The sequence below is a fragment of the Gossypium hirsutum genome, chromosome D12 (assembly GCF_007990345.1).
Source record: "Gossypium hirsutum isolate 1008001.06 chromosome D12, Gossypium_hirsutum_v2.1, whole genome shotgun sequence".
NCBI classification, from domain to species: Eukaryota; Viridiplantae; Streptophyta; class Magnoliopsida; order Malvales; family Malvaceae; genus Gossypium; species Gossypium hirsutum.
In genome coordinates, this window is record NC_053448.1 from 41,598,675 (window position 1) to 41,619,672 (window position 20,998).

A 20,998-nucleotide genomic window follows, 5' to 3' on the forward strand; every position below is an offset into this window, starting at 1 on the left:
CTCAGGTAAAACGGGGTTGTAATCAGGTTGTAAATTTGGGCCGAAAAGAACTAGTCAAGGTTTATACCCATAGCTCTGAGTTTCGAACAAAAATAGTTAGATGCAATAAATGCATGTTCTTCTCTCAAGACTAATGCATACTTATACCAATTTAATTCAAATCTTAATGTTTTGACTGGTACAAAATGAACACTTGCAACCGATACAAGGTGAAATTTTCACCAACGCGGAAAAGAAACTAAATGTTCGATTTTACTACTGGAATGATACTTAAGATTTTAATACGGAAATGATGCATAGCAACCAATACAGGCGAAACCAAAGCAAAACTTACCTCACTGGTTTGAAATTCACCCTCAAAGCTATCTATACCAAAAAAAACATCATGGGTAAAATTTATACCACTGTGTATCAAATATTAACCTATATTTGTATTATATTATACAAATACTAAAAAACTATATATATTGAAATTGTTATATTTATCAATAAAATATAAATATATAATTAAATTAAAAAGGCACAAGGTTGAGTAACATAACAATTTGAAACGAATTTGGATTTACCTAAACAAGAAAACTGCATATTCCGTTTTTTTAACATAAAATAAACGTACTACATTATAAATTAAAGTAATTCATCATTGATAATCTATCCCAAAATCGAAGCCATTGCAACATAGAGAGACATATTATATGGGTGTTACAATATGCTCCACTTATCTGCCAAAGCTTCAGTAATCCTTGCAATGCACATTGCAGCACTTAGCGGATAACCAGAAACTGCAATAAGAAATAAAACCATACAAGACAATGATTGTAGGTCTTGTCCCCTTAAGCATGCTAAAAAACAAATTTCATGCTTGTAAAATGTAAGTCTTAGATATTGTAATAAAGCTTGGATTTGGATAATCGTCAACTACAAGTATGGTTCCAGCAAGTGCATATTCTTGGAGAATCATACACCTCTATCTATATCCAATATAAGTAAGCATTGGTAATTTAGCTTTCGTCTATCTTATTGCCTTAGCTTGCTCAATTCAATGGTTCTTATGGGATTTGAGGGTTACTAATCAATATCCTTGAAATTTTCGCAAAACAATCTAACAAGCATACAGATAAGAAATGTGGAACTTACTCGCTATAAAATCATCTATATAATCTACCTCTATTTTCCCATGGGCCATTGCACCCACCTGAAAAAAATGCACAGAGATAGGATAAGGAAGCGATTATAAATAAAGAGAGAAGGATCCTATGTCGCACAAGACTTACCACAAAAACAAGATTCCCATCATCACCAACAGCATCTACGTATTTCCTCATTTTAGCTAATTTGTCTGAGCTATATGAGAAACCTGATGTGCAAGAAAAAGAACTTGAGTACCGGAAACAACGGATTTTTACAGACAACACGAGAAACAACAATCAAAGTCAAACCCACCTATTTTGCGAGAGTTGACAGGAAAGTAATTGGTTACGGGATTCTTTATCACTCGTAAAAGCTTTTCACGCTTGCCGACGGCAGTTATATTTAGTTTTTGTAGCAGTTGCACTGCATGATTGTTAAATAGGTCAATAAGAAACAGACTAGTAAGAGTTTCAAAATGCAGCAGAAGAGACATAATCTCAGCCATGATAACTTACACATAATACCAGAGAACCGCTTATATGTTCTCGGAATTCTAACATGAGGTTTAACTTCAAAAAGTACACCTTTCTCAGTTCTAACATACACAGCTTGCAATCTCCCAGCTTTATTGACTGGACTATCTAGAATCGACAGTAGAGCCTATAGGGAAATGACAAAAATAGCAGTTAGTTCATCATAGTTTTAACAAAAGAGGATCAAGAATGCAGTATCAATTAATTCATCATAGTTTTAACAAAAGAAATATAAAGATAGCAATAAATAACAAAAAAGGAGGAAAATAACCTGATGTGTTATGTCAGGTCTGTAATCAGCAGGATTCTTGTTATTTTTCCGCAAGAAATTGGCATGATCATCTGAGTTCAAGAGTTGAAAACTCTGTAACAATTTACAACCAACAAGATAAATTACAGTTGAAAACCAAACTTCTTTAATGAAAATTATCAATTAAAAACTACAAAAACTCATACTCGTAAACGATAACAGAAGCAGTAAGCACATTACGAAGTCCAAGTTCCATATACCTTTCCAACTTTAGCAACTTCCAATGAAGCCTTCTCAAGAACAAAAATTACCCCATTTTTGTTATTCTTTTTATCAGAGGGGGCAATTGGGATTCCCTCAAGTTCATCTGTTCCAGCTTCACCTCCTTCCTCTTCTTCTTTACCTTCGACTTCCTCTGTTGGCTTTTCAATAGCAGCTTGTTTTGCTGGTTCTCTCTCTTCTTCTTCTACTACTTGTTCTTCATGTTCTTGTTCTTCTTTATCATACTTCTCGCCTCTATTCTTCCGTTTCTTCCCTTTAATAGCATACGGTCGTACCATTTTATCGGCTTGAAATATTTTATCCTTTAAATAAGAAGCAACATAGTAAAAGATAGCACTACATTAGATTAAGAAAATAATAAGCTTTTTTAGTGGAATTACTTTCATTGCTATTTTAAGAACCCAATGCCACATTAGATTAGGACAACAATTGAATTTAAAAAACAAATAGCACAACTCCTATTCAAAGTTAGCTACTCGAAATTCGGTTCAAGCTCTATGCTCGAGAAACAATCCATGCTTGATGAGTATCGTATACTAATTTTCCAATACTCAAACTCCAGTTTGAACTGGAAATTAAGCTTTTGCATATACAAGACAAAATTTATATCAATTAAATTTAATAAACAAAAAAAAAAACTCAAGAGGGTATAATGATCAGAGTTCACATAGTGGTGCGTAGCGGTGTGTTGGCCGCTTTTTCTTGCGGTGGCGGCGCCTTCCACCACCGCGAAAGACGTCAATAGCCGTGTGAACAAATAAAACAAAGCAGAAAAGAATGGGAAAAAATCATAAAAGAGAAGTCACGAACAACTTACAGTGGGCGGCGGCGAAGAGGGCGTAAACCGATCGACGGACGGGGGAGGCGTTCAAGGACGGCGATGGGTTCTGTTTAAGCGACGGCTGTGAGAAAAAGAGTGAATTAGGTAGAAGAAGAGAACCCTAGAAGGTTTCTGACTTTAGTTTTAATTTGTTCAAAATTTTATTTTGGTTAAATGTCTTATTAGTCCCTGTTTTTATACAGAAGTTGAGATTTAGCTCCTATATTTAAAAAGTTAAAACTCAATCTTAATTTTTTATTTAAAAATCCTAATCAAATTATCACCGCCATTGATTGTTTTCGCTAAAGTGTGCCAAAAAGAAACTTTAAGGATCAAAGTGAAAAAAGGTACACATTAGGGACTAAAGTGTACATTAAGCCATAAATTTAATATGATATAAACATACTCCCGTTCATTTCACGGGCTTTAGTCGGCTATAAAAACTAAAACTCTAGTGCGCCTCCCTCTTACTCTTCTCTTTGGCTGAGCAGGAGCTTGTGAACTCCATTTCTGTTTGGTTTGAAGGAAAAAGAGGTACTAAACTGAAACCTGTGAGCGTTCTTCCTGTTTTCAGTTCTGATTACTGTATTTTATTGTTAATTTCTAAGCCTCTACTACAAGTTGTCTTATTTTATTGAATATCATATCTCAGTTTATTTGTATACCTATTAACCTGTGTGGGTTTTTGTTGAGGGCTTTTATATTATTTTTCTAGAAAATTGAATCTGTTTGTGACTTTTCTTTTAAATTTGCTTAGGGTTTTTTTTCTTGAATCTAAGGAAAATAATCTCATGAACATATCTGTGTTTGATTTAATTGGCGGAAAACTAACTCTTAATCAGATGTCTATTAAGCAACGATTTCAAATTGTTGTTAAAGTCCTTTTCATTTAACCTAACTCGTCTTTGTTTTGCTGCAGGTCAATAGTAAAAATGGTTCAAAATAACTTCAAGAAAATCACTGTTGTACCAAATGGGAAGGACTTCATAGACATTATTCTCTCACGTACCCAACGGCAAACTCCAACTGTTGTCCACAAAGGGTATGCGATTTCCCGTCTCCGCCAGTTCTATATGCGTAAAGTTAAATACACCCAGCAGAATTTTCATGAGAAGCTTTCGACAATAATTGATGAGTTCCCTTGCCTTGATGATATCCAATCCATTTTATGGTGATCTTCTTCATGTTCTCTATAACAAGGATCACTACAAGCTTGCTCTTGGCCAGATAAATACTGCTAGGAATCTCATTAGCAAGATTGCTAAAGATTATGTCAAGCTATTAAAGTATGGTGACTTGCTATGTCGGTGCAAGTCGCTAAAGGTTGCTGCACTTGGTCGTATGTGTACTGTCATAAAGAGGATTGGTCCTAGTCTAGCCTACCTTGAGCAGATTAGGCAACATATGGCAAGGTTGCCATCTATTGATCCTAATACTCGAACCATGTTGATTTGTGGGTACCCTAATGTTGGTAAGAGTTCATTTATGAACAAAATCACGAGGGCTGATGTGGATGTCCAACCTTATGCTTTCACTACCAAGTCACTCTTTGTGGGTCATACAGATTACAAGTACCTTAGATATCAAGTAATTGATACACCTGGAATTTTGGACAGGCCATTTGAAGATCGAAATATTATTGAGATGTGCAGCATTACAGCATTGGCTCACCTACGAGCTGCAGTGTTGTTCTTTTTGGATATATCTGGGTCATGTGGGTACAGCATTTCCCAGCAAGCAGCTCTTTTTCACAGCATTAAATCTCTCTTTATGAACAAACCCTTGATCATTGTTTGCAATAAGACTGATTTGCAGCCATTGGATGGCATATCTGAGGCAGACAGGAAATTGGTCATGGAGATGAAAGGTGAAGCCATGAAGACTGTGATTGGTCAAAGGAGGTGAGCCTACAAATGAAGAAGGGGTGCTATTGATTATGAGCACTTTGACTGAGGATGGAGTGATTGCTGTGAAGAATGCAGCTTGTGAAAGGTTACTGAATCAGAGGGTAGAGTTGAAGATGAAATCGAAAAAAATAAATGACTGCCTTAATAGGTTTTGTGTTGCATTACCAAAGCCACGTGATCAAAAGGAACGGCCAGCTTGCATACCCCAGGCAGTTTTGGAAACTAAAGCCAAGCAAGCAGCAGAGAAAGAAAAGAGGAAAACTGAAAAGGATTTGGAGGATGAGAATGGTGGTGCTGGTGTGTATTCTGCTAGTTTGAGGAAGAACTATATATTGTCAAATGATGAATGGAAAGAGGACATAATGCCTGAAATTCTTGATGGTCACAATGTGTACGATTTCATCGACCCTGATATCTTGTTAAGGCTTGAAGAGTTGGAGCATGAAGAGGGTCTTTGACAAGAAGAGGAGGAAGGTGATGACTTTGAGATGGATGGCCAAGATTTATCCCCGGAAGAGCAAGAAGCACTGGCTGAGATCAGGAAAAAGAAGAGCTTGCTTATTCAACAGCATAGGATGAAGAAAAGCACTGCAGAAAGTCGGCCTGTTGTACCAAGAAAGTTTGACACGGATAGGAAGTTCACAACAGAGAGGATGGGCTGGCAGCTATCTTCTTTGGGGCTGGATCCCTCTCTTGCAATTAATCGTGCTCGTAGCAAGTCAAGAGGCCGGAAAAGGGAGCGATCAGTTGATAGGAGAGACGGTGATGATGGAGATGCTATGGATATAGATGACAACCAAGCAAGCAAAAAGTTACGTCTAAGGTCTACATCTCGGTCAAGGTCACGATCACGACCTCCTAGTGAAGTTGTACCGGGAGAGGGCTTGAAGGATTCTGCTCAGAAGGTAAAGACTATTAAATTGGCCAAGAAATCTGTGTTAAAGAGGAACAAGAATGCTCGGCGTGGAGAGGCTGATAGAGTTATTCCCACATTGAAACCAAAGCATCTGTTCTCTGGAAAACGTTCCATTGGAAAAACTCAAAGGCAATAAGAATTGTAAGTTATTCTTAGTTCTGTTGCTCTTCATTGAATGATGCGCCATCAACCATGCATTCTCTGTGCTTAGTCTTTGTCAATCCGGAGACATAAACTTGTGTAACTCTATCCTGTGGTTATTTGTTATAATGATAGTTTGAATGTGGATGAATATGAGAGATATAATTAGGACTTGATGTATGAATTTGTTTTCTATTTGTTTACCAGCTAAAGATGGTTTGTTTGATTTTGTTTTGCGGGGTATCAGATTATGTTGGGTAGAGAAGATTTTATTTGGTCGTTTGTTTGTTTTTTGGTTGGATTGTGGCTATTTTATTTATGTTTCCAAATGATTAAGCGGAATTAACCGAACTTTTTAATCTTTTAACTGTTAACCAAATTGAATTTTTTTATAAACATTAATCGAATTGAAATATTTCGATTAATTTGATCAGTTAATCGAATTAATTAAAATTTATATGTTTTTGTTTTTTTAGTTAAAATAAGTATAGAACATATAAACAAAAGTGAATTGATAATATTCATTTTATTGAATTATCTGAATTAATTGAATTAACTATAGATAAATTGTATTATTAATTATTAAGTTTGGTTAATTTAGTTAATTATATTCAGATAATAACTAAACTTTTAAAAATTTATTAACTAACTTTCGATCAAATTAGATTAGTTAATTGACTGGTTAATTGAATTAAATGGATTCGGTCAGTTAATCGGTTTTAATTGAAATTGAATACCCCTTAACTCTTTTCTTATTTCTATTTTCTAAAAATTTTTTAAAATAAATTTTATTTTATTTTAAACAGAATTTAAATTTTTTTATTATTTTCATTATCTAAAAAAAAAACTATCTTGGGTGGATATCTAAATATCCACGTTTCAAAACTTCAGAAATAAAATATGGAAACCAAATTAAATTAAGGTAAATTACATCCATGGTCACTTTTGTTTACCTTAGGTTACATTTCAGTCACTTATGTCTGAAATGTTACGTTTTAGTCACTTACGTTATTGTGTTGTAACATTTTAGTCACTAAGCCGTTAATTGTCATTAATGGTGTAATGGTAAGCTGACGTAGCACGTTAAATTATCATTTTAAACAAAAACTTTAAGTTAAATTATGCAATTGGTCTCCATAATTTTTCATTTTGAGTAATTTAATTCTTTTATGTTCTTTTAACTTTCTTTTTTTCTTTTTCTTTATTTTCTATTCTCTTCTGCTTCTCCCTCTATTTTCCTACCTTCTTTATTTCTTTTAACATACCAGGAAGTCGAATTGGTAGTGAAGAAAGAAGCATGGTATGGGTTTATGGGTTTTGGTTATGGGCAAATGATGACAGTCGACTTCCTACTTCTTTTTTCACTATCAATTCGACTTCCTAATATGTTAAAAGAAATGGGGAAGGTATGAAAACAGAGGGAGAAACAAAAGAGAATGGAAAAAAAGAGGAAAGTTTAAAGAACATAAAAGAAAAAAATTAAATTACTTAAAACGAAAAAAATATGGGGATCAATTGTATAATTTAACCTAAAATTTTGTTTGAAATGATGATTTAATGTGCCACGTCAGCTTACCGTACACCATTAACGATGATTAATGGCTCAGATATTAAAATATTACAACATGATAACGTAAATGACTAAAACGTAACATTTCAAATATAAGTGACTAAAACGTAACCTAAGGTAAACAAAAGTGACCATAGGTATAGTTTACCCTTAAATTAAATCTAACTTGATTAAAAATTAAATCTTAAAAAACTAAGCCCTTCCTTTGATTCCAATTTTAGAATTAAATAACAATTTAAATTTAAAATCAAAATAAATAAAAAAATTCATGGCAATTAGAAAACCTTTGGAACCCAAATCGAAATTGAAGACACACTATAGGACTATGAGAATGCTAGAAGATTTATTACTCAAAATTACAAGTTATATAGAGACGATGATGGGTGGCTTAGCCAAAGCCCCTCAAATTCTACTATCAACATCAGTTCAATTCCACGGTTTATAACATGTCTCTAGAAAGATTTAAGACTACCTTAGTCTACTCTATACAAGATTATAGAGCTTCCGGAATATTTTAGTTTTATTCTATAAAGTTTACTTCTTCAAATGACCTTTTGGACTCTTCAAGTGTTTATCTGGCATCTTAGAAATTTTCCGCACTTTTTGGAAACCTTTGGTGTTTCTCTCTTCCTTCGTGTACGTTCTAGTTTGTCGCATGTGAGGGGGCCTATTTGAGCCCCTAGTGGCCACCGTTCGCACCCTTGGTGGGCTTCTCCACCACGATACTTTAACTTTTAGGGAATAATTTACATTAGGTTGATCCTAAAAATTAAAGTTTTTAGGCATCAATAAAAGTTTGTCACATCATCAAATTTTGAAGACCTGAAGTTGTTATTATGCACTCATCTATGGAGAAATTATTTTATAGATCATTTTCACCATATTATTCATGGTCCCTTTTCAATTATTTAATAACATTTTAACAATTTTTTACATATCCCTTTTCATCCTAAATCCCAAACTTCAAATCCTAAATCTTGAATCTAAATTTCTAATCCTAAATCTAAAACATAAAACCTTAAACCTTAAACTCAAATCCTAAACGCTTAAACCATGAACCCCGAACTCATAAATCGTAACCTTGAACCCTTAAACCTTGAACACGAACCCTAAACCTAAACCATGAATCCAAAACTCAAACTCGAACCCTCAACTTTAAATCTTGAACCAAAACCCTAAACCTTGAGGTTCGGGGTTCAAAGTTTTAGGTTTAGGTTCGAGTTTAAAGTTCAGGGTTTTAGGTTGAAGGTAAAATAATTACCAAAATTATGTGTCAATAACAAGAGAAAAATAGCAAAAGAAAATTACTATTTTTTTTGTTAAATTTGTAAAAGAAGAAAAGATGTTTGTTTATAATTTAAAAAAGTAATTATATTAAGTAATTTAATTAAAGTTAAATTAAGTTGGAGAAGATATTAGATATTAGATATTTTTATTTTTTAAAAAAGAATTAATAATTAAATTTAAATATTTTTTAACAATTTTTTAAGTTTAGCGTTTCAAAATTTTAGTATTTAACCTAACCTATCAAAACAAAACTCCTGATTCCCTCCATATATTCTTAAATATTTTAAAAGCACCCTAATATTACTCTTTGGTTTGTTTATGTGTAAGTATATAGACCTACAATCCATAATGGGTCTTTGCTTGGGCCTCAACCATTTTTGCATGAAATTATGGACATATGCATGATATCTAAACGCTTCCATTTAGTCAATGTTGAGTTGTTGAGGGCGTTAACATCACTGCCAACATATGTATCTTTACTCCATTTTCATACACATATAAATCCCTGCATGTTTGCTGGTAAACCCTTCTTTGCATCTCTAAAGCATGTAGTAGTATCAATGAGGTCCTGAATACAATGACAAAGGTTGAGGTTTTGGGTTTTTTAGTATCAAATTTTAAGTCTCAACAACATGCACAATTATTATGTGTGGGTCTTTAATCTCACCATGTGTTGATGTCATATGTAGATTTTAGTTTAGTAAGTCAATTTTAGTCTAAATTATTATGATTCTTAGCTGCTCGTGTTTGTTTTTATACTTATAAGCTTTTAAAAAAATAAAGCAATACAATAATCTACATCCCTTACTCAATATAGTTTTTAATTAGTCTAATCGCGAATTTCATCCTTATATTTTATGAAAACTTAAAAATAAGTAATTCAACAAAAAATCATCAAAATTTGATGTTTATACTTTATCAAATTTGAGGAGTGAAATCGTGCTGTTAGTAAGTACATGAACTTAAACCCTTAATTTTTTCATTAATAATTTTGCATATAAATTATTGAACTCTTAATTTTTGTTAATTATAGGTGTTGAGGGGAAATCAACTCTTCAAAGAAGTTTTATCTTCAAAGTGTAATTATCTGGACAATCAATCTAGGCTTTAACAATCAAATGTATTATCCCTGTATCGAGGTCTTATCTTTAGTATCTATGGAGAGCTATGTACAATTCATAAAAAGAAAATACTTCGATTAGTGAAGATTAATACTTGTAAAACTTAAGATAAATATTAATATTGAGCGTGTGGATAATTATATGTTATATATAAGGTGAAGGTAGGTATCTCTATAAATTTTGGTTGACATAAAGTAAACTAGACTTCCGAGATGATTCAATATGGTTTTTAACTCAACAAGATGTACATCAGCATCCAAGAAAAACAGGACCAAACACCAAGAACTGAATTGCTCAACAAACATAAACAAGTTCAATAACTTTTCTTGATTTGATCACCAAAATCAAAGCTTCGGGGACTTAAAACAAAAGTCAGAACATTTAGAACCCCCAGCAAATGTGTCTATACCTGTGCATGCAAATTGCAAATTGCAAACTGCAATGCAACAGTAGACATGTGAAGTGTAAAAAGCATTCCACTTTCCAGTTCAGACAAGATTAGGGATATGGGACCAGGAACCGTCGGATCAACACCAGGCGGTGGGACTATATCTGCATGGTAGGTGTTCATTGTTCACGTGTCTCGTCGTATTTGCCGCTGCATGGTCATGGTGTATTTAATTAACTGGTAGCTACCCTTTCCATGTCTGCCTTTTACCTCCCTTGCTTTCACAAAACTTAGTTCTTAAAAGCACAAAACTCTTTACCATGTCTATCTGTACAGAACTATTTAACAGGCTTTTCCATCCACTTTTATATTAAAAGATTGGTAAAAGTGCTATAGAATTCCATCTATTAGTTGTTAGATTACATTTTGTGTCCCCATATTTAAAAAAATAGCAAATTAGTCCCTGTATATTAAATTAAAAAGTAAACTGGTCATTTCTATTAAAATTTCATCTATTTCTACTGTTAACAATTGACATGGCTGACGGAATATAACCAGACAATTACAAGTGACATGCCTAATGTACCTCATTCTAATGTATAGGGAACAAATTTTAACATTAGAAATAGATGAAATTTTTAACAGAATGATCCATTTGCTTTTTAATCTAACGTATAAGAGTTAATTTGCTATTTTTTTTAATAAAAGAGACAAAATGCATCTGACTTCTAGTATAAGGGCCTCCATGGCACTTTTACCTAACATATTTTGTTTGATCAAAGCTAGATACTTTTTAAGTAAAGTATTAAATTTAAGTTTTATGAATGGAGAAAATAGCATTAGAACAAATTTGGTCCCTGAATCCAATTTGATTTAACCTTGATTTCAATCGAGGTTTTATGTAACTATGGGACATTGAAGGTGTCATATAAAAGAAAGGTTAAATTTTGCTATCACTCCCTTTATTTTACAAAAGTTGTGGATTTAGTCCTTATGCTTTTTAAATTGGTCAATTTTAGTCTTTTTACTTTTAAAATTTTAAAATTTTAGTCATCACCCATATAATAACAGTTAAATCTATTTGGTTAAATTCAATTACTAGTCTAGCACTATGCGTACAGTTATAGATTAGTCTATATTCTCCAATTGTATAATTCTAAGTCTCTATACTTTTCGAAATTTGCCATTTCAATCTTGATACAAATGACTGTCATTAATCCATTAATTGGATTTTTAGTGAATAATGTGGAAATAACAAGTTGACATAGTATTACACATATGATAATATATTTGTCGCATCAAATTTTGAAAATAACAGAACGTAACATAATGGATTTAATAATTATTCTTTTGGTGAGGACTGAAACTTTAAAATTTAAAAAGTATAAGGACTAAATTCACAAGTTTTGTAAAGTTCAGAGACTAATAACATAATTTAGCCTAAAGAAAAGATGTTTAATGGGACCTTATGTGTATATATTACAAAAAAAGGCTATTTTTTTTCAAATATATTTTTTTAGTGATACTCTTGAAACTGTCTTTCTGCAATGACAGCTTATTAGTAGGGTAGAAAGCACCCATAAAAGCTTCAGATTTGAGACAAAAAAGAAACCTTGCCATGTGCCCATGTGACTGTACTGTGGGCGACAAGAAGTGTATATATATGTATATATATGTACACTCTAATTTAAGTTGAATTTTAATGCATTTTTATAATTAATAAGAGCTGTTATTTTCATTTTCTCATATATAATACATATTTTAACTTAAGATTTCGGATGAGGGAGAACGATGGCTGGGTTGTTTCGATCCAAATCTTGTGGACTGCTCGGACTCAGTGAGTTCTTTCACCAAACCAAGACCAATGACGACCATGAAGAAGAAGAAGATTTTGCAGAAGATGGGATGAACCCTATTGCTACGACGCCATTGATAAGCTCGAAATCGAGGTTTGGTTGTAGTCATGGAGGACGACGAGACAACAACCAATTCCCGTTTATGGATATATTAGCAGCGTTGTTAAGGAAGTCATTAGTCACTTGCAGTGTGGACACCGACGACATATCTTCCCTGGATATTAGCTTACCAACTGATGTCAAGCATGTCTCTCATGTTACTTTCGACTGCTTTAATGGCTTCCTCGGCTTACCTACTGAACTCCAACCTGATGTTCCCTCAAAGGTTCCTAGTGCCAGGTTTGTTTCTTCTTAGCCTTGGATCCATGAAAGTTCTGGTTACGGATTCTAAGAACTCAATTGATCTGTTTCTGTCTATTGCATGTTTACAGTGCAAGTGTTTTTGGGGTTTCTCCTAAGTCAATGCAGTGTTCTTATGATGGTAAAGGGAATAGTTTGCCAACAATTCTTCTTATGATGCAGAGTCGTTTTTATGATGGAGGTCTTAAGGTAAGAGTCTTAGCCTATGTTGGTTTAATGACTAAATTGTGTTTTAATTGTGTTTCATTTGAAGGCAGAAGGAATATTTCGGATTAATGCCGAAAATAGTCAAGAAGAGTATGTTCGAGAAAAGTTAAACAAAGGTGTCGTACCGCACGGAATCGATGTCCATTGTTTAGCTGGTTTGATAAAGGTACAGATATATATAAGCATGTCTGGTTTTAGACCTTGGTGATGGTTGAATTTGTGCCTTGCGATTCACGGCATATCTGGTTTCTGATTAATGTTTCGTAGGCATGGTTTAGAGAACTTCCTAGTGGAGTGCTCGATTGCCTTACACCGGAGCAGGTGATGCATTGCAACACGGAAGACGATTGCGTTGAGCTTGTGAAGTTGCTCCCTTCAACAGAAGCTGCTTTACTTGATTGGGCTATCAATTTGATGGCAGATGTTGTGGAGTATGAACAATACAACAAAATGAATGCACGCAACATCGCGATGGTTTTCGCACCGAATATGACTCAGGTACTTTTCTTTGTTGCATTTAGGGGTCTTGCTAGTTCAACTGCACCGGGGCGAGTGGCCTGGTGAAGTGAGTTCACCTTGTGTGTTTCACAGCTGCCCTGTTTCGGACAGTAATGGAGGGCCTAAACATGTGGACATTGGGGTAAACATTATTGTCCCTTGGGGTAGTATAGTATTGTTGGCCTCTTATCTCGGCAGAGTGGCAGAGTGGAAGGTTAGGACCGGAGAGAATTCGCCATAAGTGATTTCTCTTTAATTCTGTTTTGAAACACTAGTTTTAGGAAAAAAACTAAATGAGAGGAATATATCTACCTACTGCAGATGGCCGATCCCTTGACAGCATTGATTCACGCCGTGCAAGTGATGAACTTCCTCAAAACATTGATCTTAAAGACAATTCGAGAAAGGGATGAGTCCGCTACCAAGGACAGGTTGCTTCCATCTTGCTCAGATTGTCCTACTGGCATAACCGATACATGTGCATCTAAGGAACCTGCCACTGCTAAGTTCTTGAGGGTTGCCACATTGAGTAGACTCGAAAGTGACCCCGAAGAGAAACAATGGAGCATTCAGAATAGTAACAGAGAAGAGGAAGTTGAGTCCATTTCAGGCAACAACATACTAAATGAATGGGAAATGGGAAATGTTGAAACTGAATGTAGAAGTGGATATGATAATGGTGACCGGCTAAGTTTAAGAAAAGGTGTAAGGCAATTATGCAGGCACCCGATATTCCAGTTGAGTAAGCCGACGAAGAAGACACGGAATCTCGGGATTGTAAATACTAGAGGAAGAGGCGGAGAAGCTTGGATATGATACAACATCAATGGTGATTGTTGTTTGTGTAATATGCATTATAATGGTATACTCCTTGTACTAGCGTATGATGTGCAGTATTGAAAAAGTAATGAACTGAATCTTAATCTGCAATTTTAGGTAGCATAACTGAAAATAGTTTCATAAATGTAGACCATATATTTATAATACGAGTAATATATAAGAGTTGAGTATATATAGGTCTCAGACATGGCTCTTGATGGAAGAGCTATATCCACTTTGATCATCATAATACTTGGACCAAAGCATAACTCCGCCGTACTTGGAGGAATTCTTTATGGCAGGGAGGACCTCGGATGTGAGATCGTTTACAGGGATGAAACCGCTGCCTGCTGCATCAGGAGCTGCCGGTAAGCCAAGGAAAATCTTGGTTGCTGGGATATCCGAAGTCCATTGTTTCCATGCATCTTCAAGGTTGGCAATATCGGCCGACGAGTATTGGCAAGGAGGGTTGTTATAGAATTGGACCCAAACATAATCAAAGAGACCCGTTTTCAATGCATTTCCAACCCAAGCATCAGGGAATGGGCATTGAGGAGCTGCGGTTAAGTACAATTTCTTGCCTTTCTTGCTATATCCCGAAAGGTATTTCGCGAGATCGTCCCAATGTTCCCCTGTTCCTCCCTCGATATCAAAGTCGATCCCGTCAAGAACAGCAGGTCCAAGCGGTCGAGACGACGACGTTCCCCCCAAGAAATTGTTCCAAAGATACATCGCGACTTGCCTAGCGTCATCAGACGAAGAAAGGGAGTAACTACCAGCACCTCCTCCTATCGAAAGAATCACTTTGACACCTTTAGCTTGACACGATTTAATGTCGGAGCTTAACCCAGTACAACCATTGCTATAAGGATCACAATGACCGGCAAGGTTTATCATCGGAGTTTGGCCATTACCAAATGTTGCCAAGAAGGCTATATTCACATATTCATAATTTCCCGTCGCACAAGTCTCCGCTAAGGTGCCTTCATTACCATTTTGGCCCCAGTAGATGGAAATTCCGCCACCATATGAACCAGTGGCTAACACCAAAACCATCAAGCAGATGAACGAAACTGATATATTCAGCTTGAATGCCATGTTCTTAGGTTACTTTATTACACGACCGAGTTGTTTGTGTGTTGAAACCATGGAGGTGAAGCTCCAAATTTATAGCAGAAAAAGGGTGCTTGTTGTTTGACAATTATTCTGAAAATTTGCAGCTAAGAACGCAGCGTACCAGTAGGCTAATACTGTCTCTATATTTTAATGATTTACCGTAGACTTCACGCAAGCAATATATGCCAATTTAATGGCAATACCTGAGACATTTTTGTTGAACACTAATTCCTATGACATTTCATTAAAGAGTTACTAGCATTGATTCTTTATTAATAATTTTTTGGTTAGTAAATATTTGAATATTAAAACATACTTCAAAGTTTATGTAATTTTTTATATTTGAAATTTAGTATCAGTATTGTTATTTTTAATAATTTAGTTTTTTTATTTTTTAAATTTAAAAATTCAGATTCAATCGTTAACACCATTAAATTCTTTTGTTAAATTCATTAATTTAACATTTTAAAATTAAAAAAAATAACTCAGTAGCCATGTAACAATAAAAAAAATTGTAATGGACTTGAATTTAACAAATAATTTTAATAGTGTTAATAACTCTTAAAAGTTACGTCAACATTTTAATAAAAAAAAGTATTAAGCTAATCAATGACATTGTAACATAGAGATCAAAATTAAAATTTGGCCGTTATTATATAATCTAAAATTTGAGTGTAGCATAAGGACTAGAATTGAAAATTTACCATTTTCTTATAAAACGCAAAAAAATAAAATAAAAATGAGGAGGCTATTTTGAAACTTCCTTTTATGGATAGTTATGTAGATAATAATACTTGTGTTAAATTATGAAGTACAAATTTAAAGGTTAAAATATACTCTAATCTTATTTTTAGAAATTTAGACCATTTACTATTTGGATTTAAAAATTAATGTCCAATTGTTACCACTATTAAAATTCTTCTATTAAATACACTGGTGCGACATTTTAAAATTACAAAAAAATCACCCAATAACCATGTAACAATAAAAATAACATCGAAAATGTTTAAATAGATTTTGTTTTGTTAGAATACTATTCCTAAGAAAAATTGACATTAGATTTTAATTGAAATAGTTAATAATATTAAATATTTGGATTAACTAATAACATTATAAAAGTAAAAGGATCAATTTATGTCAAAAATAAGATATATAGATTAAATCCCAAGTTTCAGCATAGTATAAAAGCTAAAATAGAAATAATAATAATAATAATAATAATAATAATAAAGGAAACAATGTAAACCTAAAAGAAATAAAAAGCTATTTATCCATCTCTAACACCCTTAGGGCATCCAATTAGATATAACCACTGTAATACCCAATTTTAGCCCTGGGCTCACAAAAAAATAATTAACCCAAAATAATAAAACAAAGTCTAAGTCCAGTACAAAATTATATCATTTGGCCTGATCGAAATGACCCATTACTTGAAAAGGTTGAAGGTCCATCTACAAACTTATAGAAACATAATCTTCAAGGATATGTAATCTTAGAAGATATGATTTTGTAATCTTAGAGATTTAATTTGTAGATACCCTTTAATCTTAGTCGTTGATGTAATTGATCTGTACCATTGGATTTGGGGAGGCTCAACTGTAAATAGATGCCTCTCCCTTCATTGTAAAGGGGGGACGTTGGGAGTAATAATAATTCTTAAGAGTATTCCCTCAAATTTCTCTTTCTCTTGCATTTTTATTTTCTTTGGCATGTTTAATAGGGTCCTTTCGACTTCATTTATTTGCAGATTTAGGCCCAGAATTTATGTCAAAGCTCGATTTAGTCTTTTTTTATTTATTATTTATTATTTATTTTTATTAAATTTGATTTTCTTGTTATTAAGTTATTATTATTATTATTGTTGTTATTATTATCATTATTGTTATTATTATTACTATATATACACATACGCATATTTTTTTACAATAATATATATACATACATTTGTTTAAAAAACTTTTATAAACACATGCACATATTATATATATATTATTATTCTATTTGCATAACTTTTATATACATATATATACATTTACATTTTATATACATATACATTTTTTATTTCCTAACTTTTATATGCATATATATACATTTTTATATTTTTTTGATAAATATGTATATACGTATGTTTTTTTATATTATTCTTCATAAATTTTTTATATATATTTTTCTAAATTAATTAATTTTAATATATGTAATTATTATTATTTGTTTATATATATGTAATTATCTTTTTTATAATCTATATATATGTATATAATTTTTTTATATATGTACATGTATATATTTTGTACCCTTTTTTCTCTTTATATTTTTTTTGTTTATTTTCTTCTTTTGTTTATCAATTTATGTTTTCATTTATATTTTAAAAGCATGTTTTTTTTTTATTTCACTCATTTATTTGATGCTTTGCATGTTATTGATTTATTTTTATTTATTTATTTGTTTATATTATTTCTATGCCATTGTTGTATTTATTACTATTGTATTTGTTATCACGATATTTATACATACATTATAACATTACATTATCTTTTACTCGAATTTAAAAATGAAAAATTTTCAAAATAAAGATAATACTCGTATTTAGGATTTTCAAGAAAATTGAGCCCTAACGTATTGGGTTCCGATTTTCTTCGTAAAATCTAACAATTGAGGATTATTCTTTAATCAAACAAAATAAAACTTGTCATTGAGAGTTCAATGTGTTGTGTCCTAACGTATTGGATGTGACACGTTGATTCCTCGAGATAAAATTTTTTAAAAAAAATATATATAAAGGAAATATTGAATGTTTGGGATTTTAAGAAATCGTGCCCTAACGTATTGGGTTGTGATTTCTTCATAAATTTTAAAAAATTAAATATTTTCTTAAATTTTATTATACGAGTTTTTTGGACCAACTCATCTTGAAGAGAATAAAATGTTGTGCCCTAACGCATTGAGTGTGATATTTTTCTTTTCAAAAAGAGAAAGTCTTAATAAATAATTTCATTTAGCTAAGGATAGCATTTTTTTAAAACTCTCGACTTTAAGACATTAATTAATCAATTTGGTATCAATTTTTGGGTGTTAGAGGGTGCTAATCCTTCCTCGCACGTAAGTGACTCCCGAATCCGTTTTTTCTGAAACTCGTAGACCAAAGCTATTTTTTAGGTGATCCAATCACACCTTAATAAAAGATTGGTGGCGACTCCCAATTTATGTTTTTTTTTAAGTCGACAACTAATTTTTGTTTTTTCCAAAAATAAAAAAATAGTTTCGACAACCACGTAATGTTTTAATCGGAAAATTGATGAAATTAATTATTTGGACTAATTAATAACATTATAAAACTATAATGACCAAATTACATTAAAAATTAAAGTGTGGCAGTTAAATCTTAAATTTAGACATAATAAAAGAGTCAAAACTAAAATTTAACCATTTTTTAAAACTGAAAGAAAAAAAGATAAGCACTCATATAAACCTAAAATAAATGGGAAGTCACGTGTTAGTCTTTAATACTTTTATCACGTAATAATTTAATCGAAAAATTAATTATATTAGCTATTTGGACTAATTAATAACATTATAAAAATTTAGGTGTCAAATTATTTTAAAAATTAAAGTATTTAAAAATTTCAAATTTAAACATATTAGAGAGACCAAAGGTGAAATTTAACCATTTGTGTAAAGGCAGCATGGTGAGAGAGCCACATGTCAGCCCAAGGTTTTTTATATATAGGTATATAAATTTAATCATTTCCATAAAATAAAATAAAAATGGTAAGAGAGCCCCATGTAAAGTCCTTTGAAGCTTCCATTTATATATATAGATTGTTGGGTTAAATTATAGGGATACAATTTAAAACTTACAATATGTTTTAAGTTTTTGTATTTTCTGTGTATTTTTTAATTTTTATAAATTTAGTTTCTATTTTTTAAATTTAAAAATTTATATTTAAGTATTAACATCGTTAAAAATAGCCTGCTACCCTAGCACGCTACTATTTGTCTTCTCTGGCAGAGTTTTAGGTTTTTTTTATTTAAATTTGGTTTACTGTGGCAGCAGTTGTTTTTTGGAAATTGTATTTTTTCTTTATTTACTATCTCCAACGTGTGAAATTTAATCAGCCTTCATGGAAGCTGAATTTGCTGGTTTAACCCTTAATGAAGAAGAGGAAATGATTTTACAAATACAACCTTTTTCAATCCCAGAAAAGGAAGATGGGATTTTTCACCTAGTGGGATACTTTCTGACAGCTAGTGTGATTCACTTTTCGGCTATGAAAAGCAACATGGCGAATCTGTGGCATCCGGTCAGAGGAGTCCAAATTTTGAATCTAAGGGAAAGAAGATTTTTATTTCAGTTTTTTCATATTATAGATATGGAGAGGGTTTTGAAGGGCTCACCATGGACTTTTAATAATCATCTGTTGATATTAAATACGTTGTAGTGGGGGGAAGACCCTTTAAGAGTCCCTTTAATTTTGACGCCTTTTTGGGTTCAGATCCACGATGTTCTTGCAGGTTTCTTTTTTGAGGCTTTGGCAAAGCAATTAGGTGATTTCATAGGTACGTTTTTAGAGTATGATGGTGTTAATATGGGGAAGGGATATCAGAATTTTTTACGAGTCAAGATCCAATTGGATGTACGATATCCTTTAAAGAGGAAAAAACAGGTTATGTTTTATAGAAATCGGTCATATGACAGATTGAAATATGAAAAATTAACACTTTTTTGTTCCTATTGTGGTCGTTTGGGACATAGTGACTCATTCTACGAGGCAAAAATGGCATTAGGGGTGGAGATTATTGAGATGGGCTGGGATCTTTCGTTACGAGCACATTCTAGAAGAGACCGAGCACAAAGTAGTATCTGGTTACGTGAGGAAGAAGAGGGAGAAAGGGGAGGAAATATCGATGGAAATCAGACATCTGAAAGTAGAATATGGGGTACGATAAATAATCCTGGAAGTGGGTCTATCATTGATCCCATTTTAGAATTTAATTTGGAAAGAAATCCGCCTGCCTATTTTAAAAGGGGTGAAATCAATCAATAGTAGAGAATCAAATTGCAATGGATCATGATGCTGAAGAAAGTGTTTTAATAGGAGAGGAGGGGAAAAAGAGATAAAGAAGAGAGACTGAAGGGTATACAGTCGGCGAAGAATCTAGTAGTTTGGTCATGAGGGATAGAAGAATGGTGAACAACAATCTTTTATTATCGACGGCTACCAAAAGGCAAGCCGACCAAGAGCAATGAAAATCTTAAGTTGGAATATTCGTGGTTTGGGGAATCCACGGACAGTGCGACAACTTCGGCATTCGTTGAAGATATATAATCCCCAGATGGTCTTTTTTATGGAGACAAAAATTAATAGGAATCAGATGGAAAGAGTCCGAAGGAGTTATGGTTTTCTAATGTTATTGATGTTGAATCAATTGGTTTTAGAGGAGGGTTATGTTTGGCGTGGCGTAGGCATGTTAGTATTACGCTTCAAAGTTTTTCAAAAAGGCATATTGACGTGGTAATTGAAGACACTGATGAAGGTAATAAGTGGAGATATACTGGTTTTTATGGTTCTTCTTATACGCAGGATAGGGATGAATCGTGGGATCTTTTAAGAAATCTGCGTAATGCTGAGGAGCTTTCATGGTTAGTTTGTAGAAACTTTAATGAAATAATGTATGGCTTTGAAAAAAATAAGGCTTACCTCGAGAAGAGAGATGAATGGAAACATTTCGCACTGTGTTGGAAGATTGTCATTTGTTGGATGTGGGTTATTCTGGAAACTGGTTTACTTGGAAAGA

General features: G+C 32.9%; 3 protein-coding genes and 1 pseudogene across 4 annotated transcripts; 2 read left to right on the forward strand and 2 right to left on the reverse strand.

Annotated features, from left to right (window-relative positions):
* Positions 1 to 489: 489 nt before the first annotated feature.
* On the reverse strand, positions 490 to 3,421 carry LOC107948147 (ribosomal RNA small subunit methyltransferase nep-1). 2 transcript variants are annotated; one of them, XM_016882616.2, is made up of 8 exons: positions 3,014 to 3,421; positions 2,175 to 2,498; positions 1,936 to 2,028; positions 1,647 to 1,791; positions 1,444 to 1,554; positions 1,275 to 1,357; positions 1,138 to 1,195; positions 490 to 782 (listed from the first exon to the last, which is right to left on the reverse strand). In XM_016882616.2, the coding sequence occupies exons 2-8, from the start codon at positions 2,472 to 2,474 to the stop codon at positions 703 to 705; spliced, it is 870 nt and encodes a 289-aa protein (XP_016738105.2). In that variant the 5' UTR covers positions 2,475 to 2,498; positions 3,014 to 3,421; the 3' UTR covers positions 490 to 702. The 2 variants fall into 2 exon arrangements, with proteins under 2 accessions (XP_016738105.2, XP_040962670.1); XM_041106736.1 differs by having other exon boundaries at positions 1,166 to 1,195; positions 3,014 to 3,179.
* Positions 3,422 to 3,439: 18 nt separating this feature from the next.
* LOC107942876 (nucleolar GTP-binding protein 1-like) lies at positions 3,440 to 6,210 on the forward strand (annotated as a pseudogene).
* Positions 6,211 to 11,850: 5,640 nt separating this feature from the next.
* On the forward strand, positions 11,851 to 14,277 carry LOC107945894 (rho GTPase-activating protein 5). Its single transcript, XM_016880044.2, has 5 exons — positions 11,851 to 12,541; positions 12,634 to 12,751; positions 12,816 to 12,935; positions 13,037 to 13,267; positions 13,589 to 14,277. Exons 1-5 carry the CDS (start codon positions 12,138 to 12,140, stop codon positions 14,081 to 14,083), a joined length of 1,368 nt encoding a protein of 455 aa, XP_016735533.1. The 5' UTR covers positions 11,851 to 12,137; the 3' UTR covers positions 14,084 to 14,277.
* Positions 14,173 to 15,184, reverse strand: LOC107945896 (acidic endochitinase). Its single transcript, XM_016880045.2, has one exon. The coding sequence runs from the start codon at positions 15,182 to 15,184 to the stop codon at positions 14,288 to 14,290; it is 897 nt and encodes a 298-aa protein (XP_016735534.1). The 3' UTR covers positions 14,173 to 14,287.
* Between the last annotated feature and the right edge of the window lie 5,814 nt (positions 15,185 to 20,998).

Excerpts from the sequence above, each read along its gene's own strand:
- LOC107948147 (XM_016882616.2), bottom strand. The coding sequence starts at position 2,474 with ATGGTACGACCGTATGCTATTAAAGGGAAGAAACGGAAGAATAGAGGC. Across the intron at positions 1,358-1,443 it reads TGTCAACTCTCGCAAAATAG|GTTTCTCATATAGCTCAGAC; the intron begins GTGGGTTTGACT and ends CTTGCACATCAG. Across the intron at positions 783-1,137 it reads TATAGATGATTTTATAGCGA|TTTCTGGTTATCCGCTAAGT; the intron begins GTAAGTTCCACA and ends TTCTTATTGCAG.
- LOC107945894 (XM_016880044.2), top strand. The coding sequence starts at position 12,138 with ATGGCTGGGTTGTTTCGATCCAAATCTTGTGGACTGCTCGGACTCAGT. Across the intron at positions 12,936-13,036 it reads GTTTAGCTGGTTTGATAAAG|GCATGGTTTAGAGAACTTCC; the intron begins GTACAGATATAT and ends AATGTTTCGTAG. Across the intron at positions 13,268-13,588 it reads TCGCACCGAATATGACTCAG|ATGGCCGATCCCTTGACAGC; the intron begins GTACTTTTCTTT and ends TACCTACTGCAG.
- LOC107945896 (XM_016880045.2), bottom strand. The coding sequence starts at position 15,184 with ATGGCATTCAAGCTGAATATATCAGTTTCGTTCATCTGCTTGATGGTT.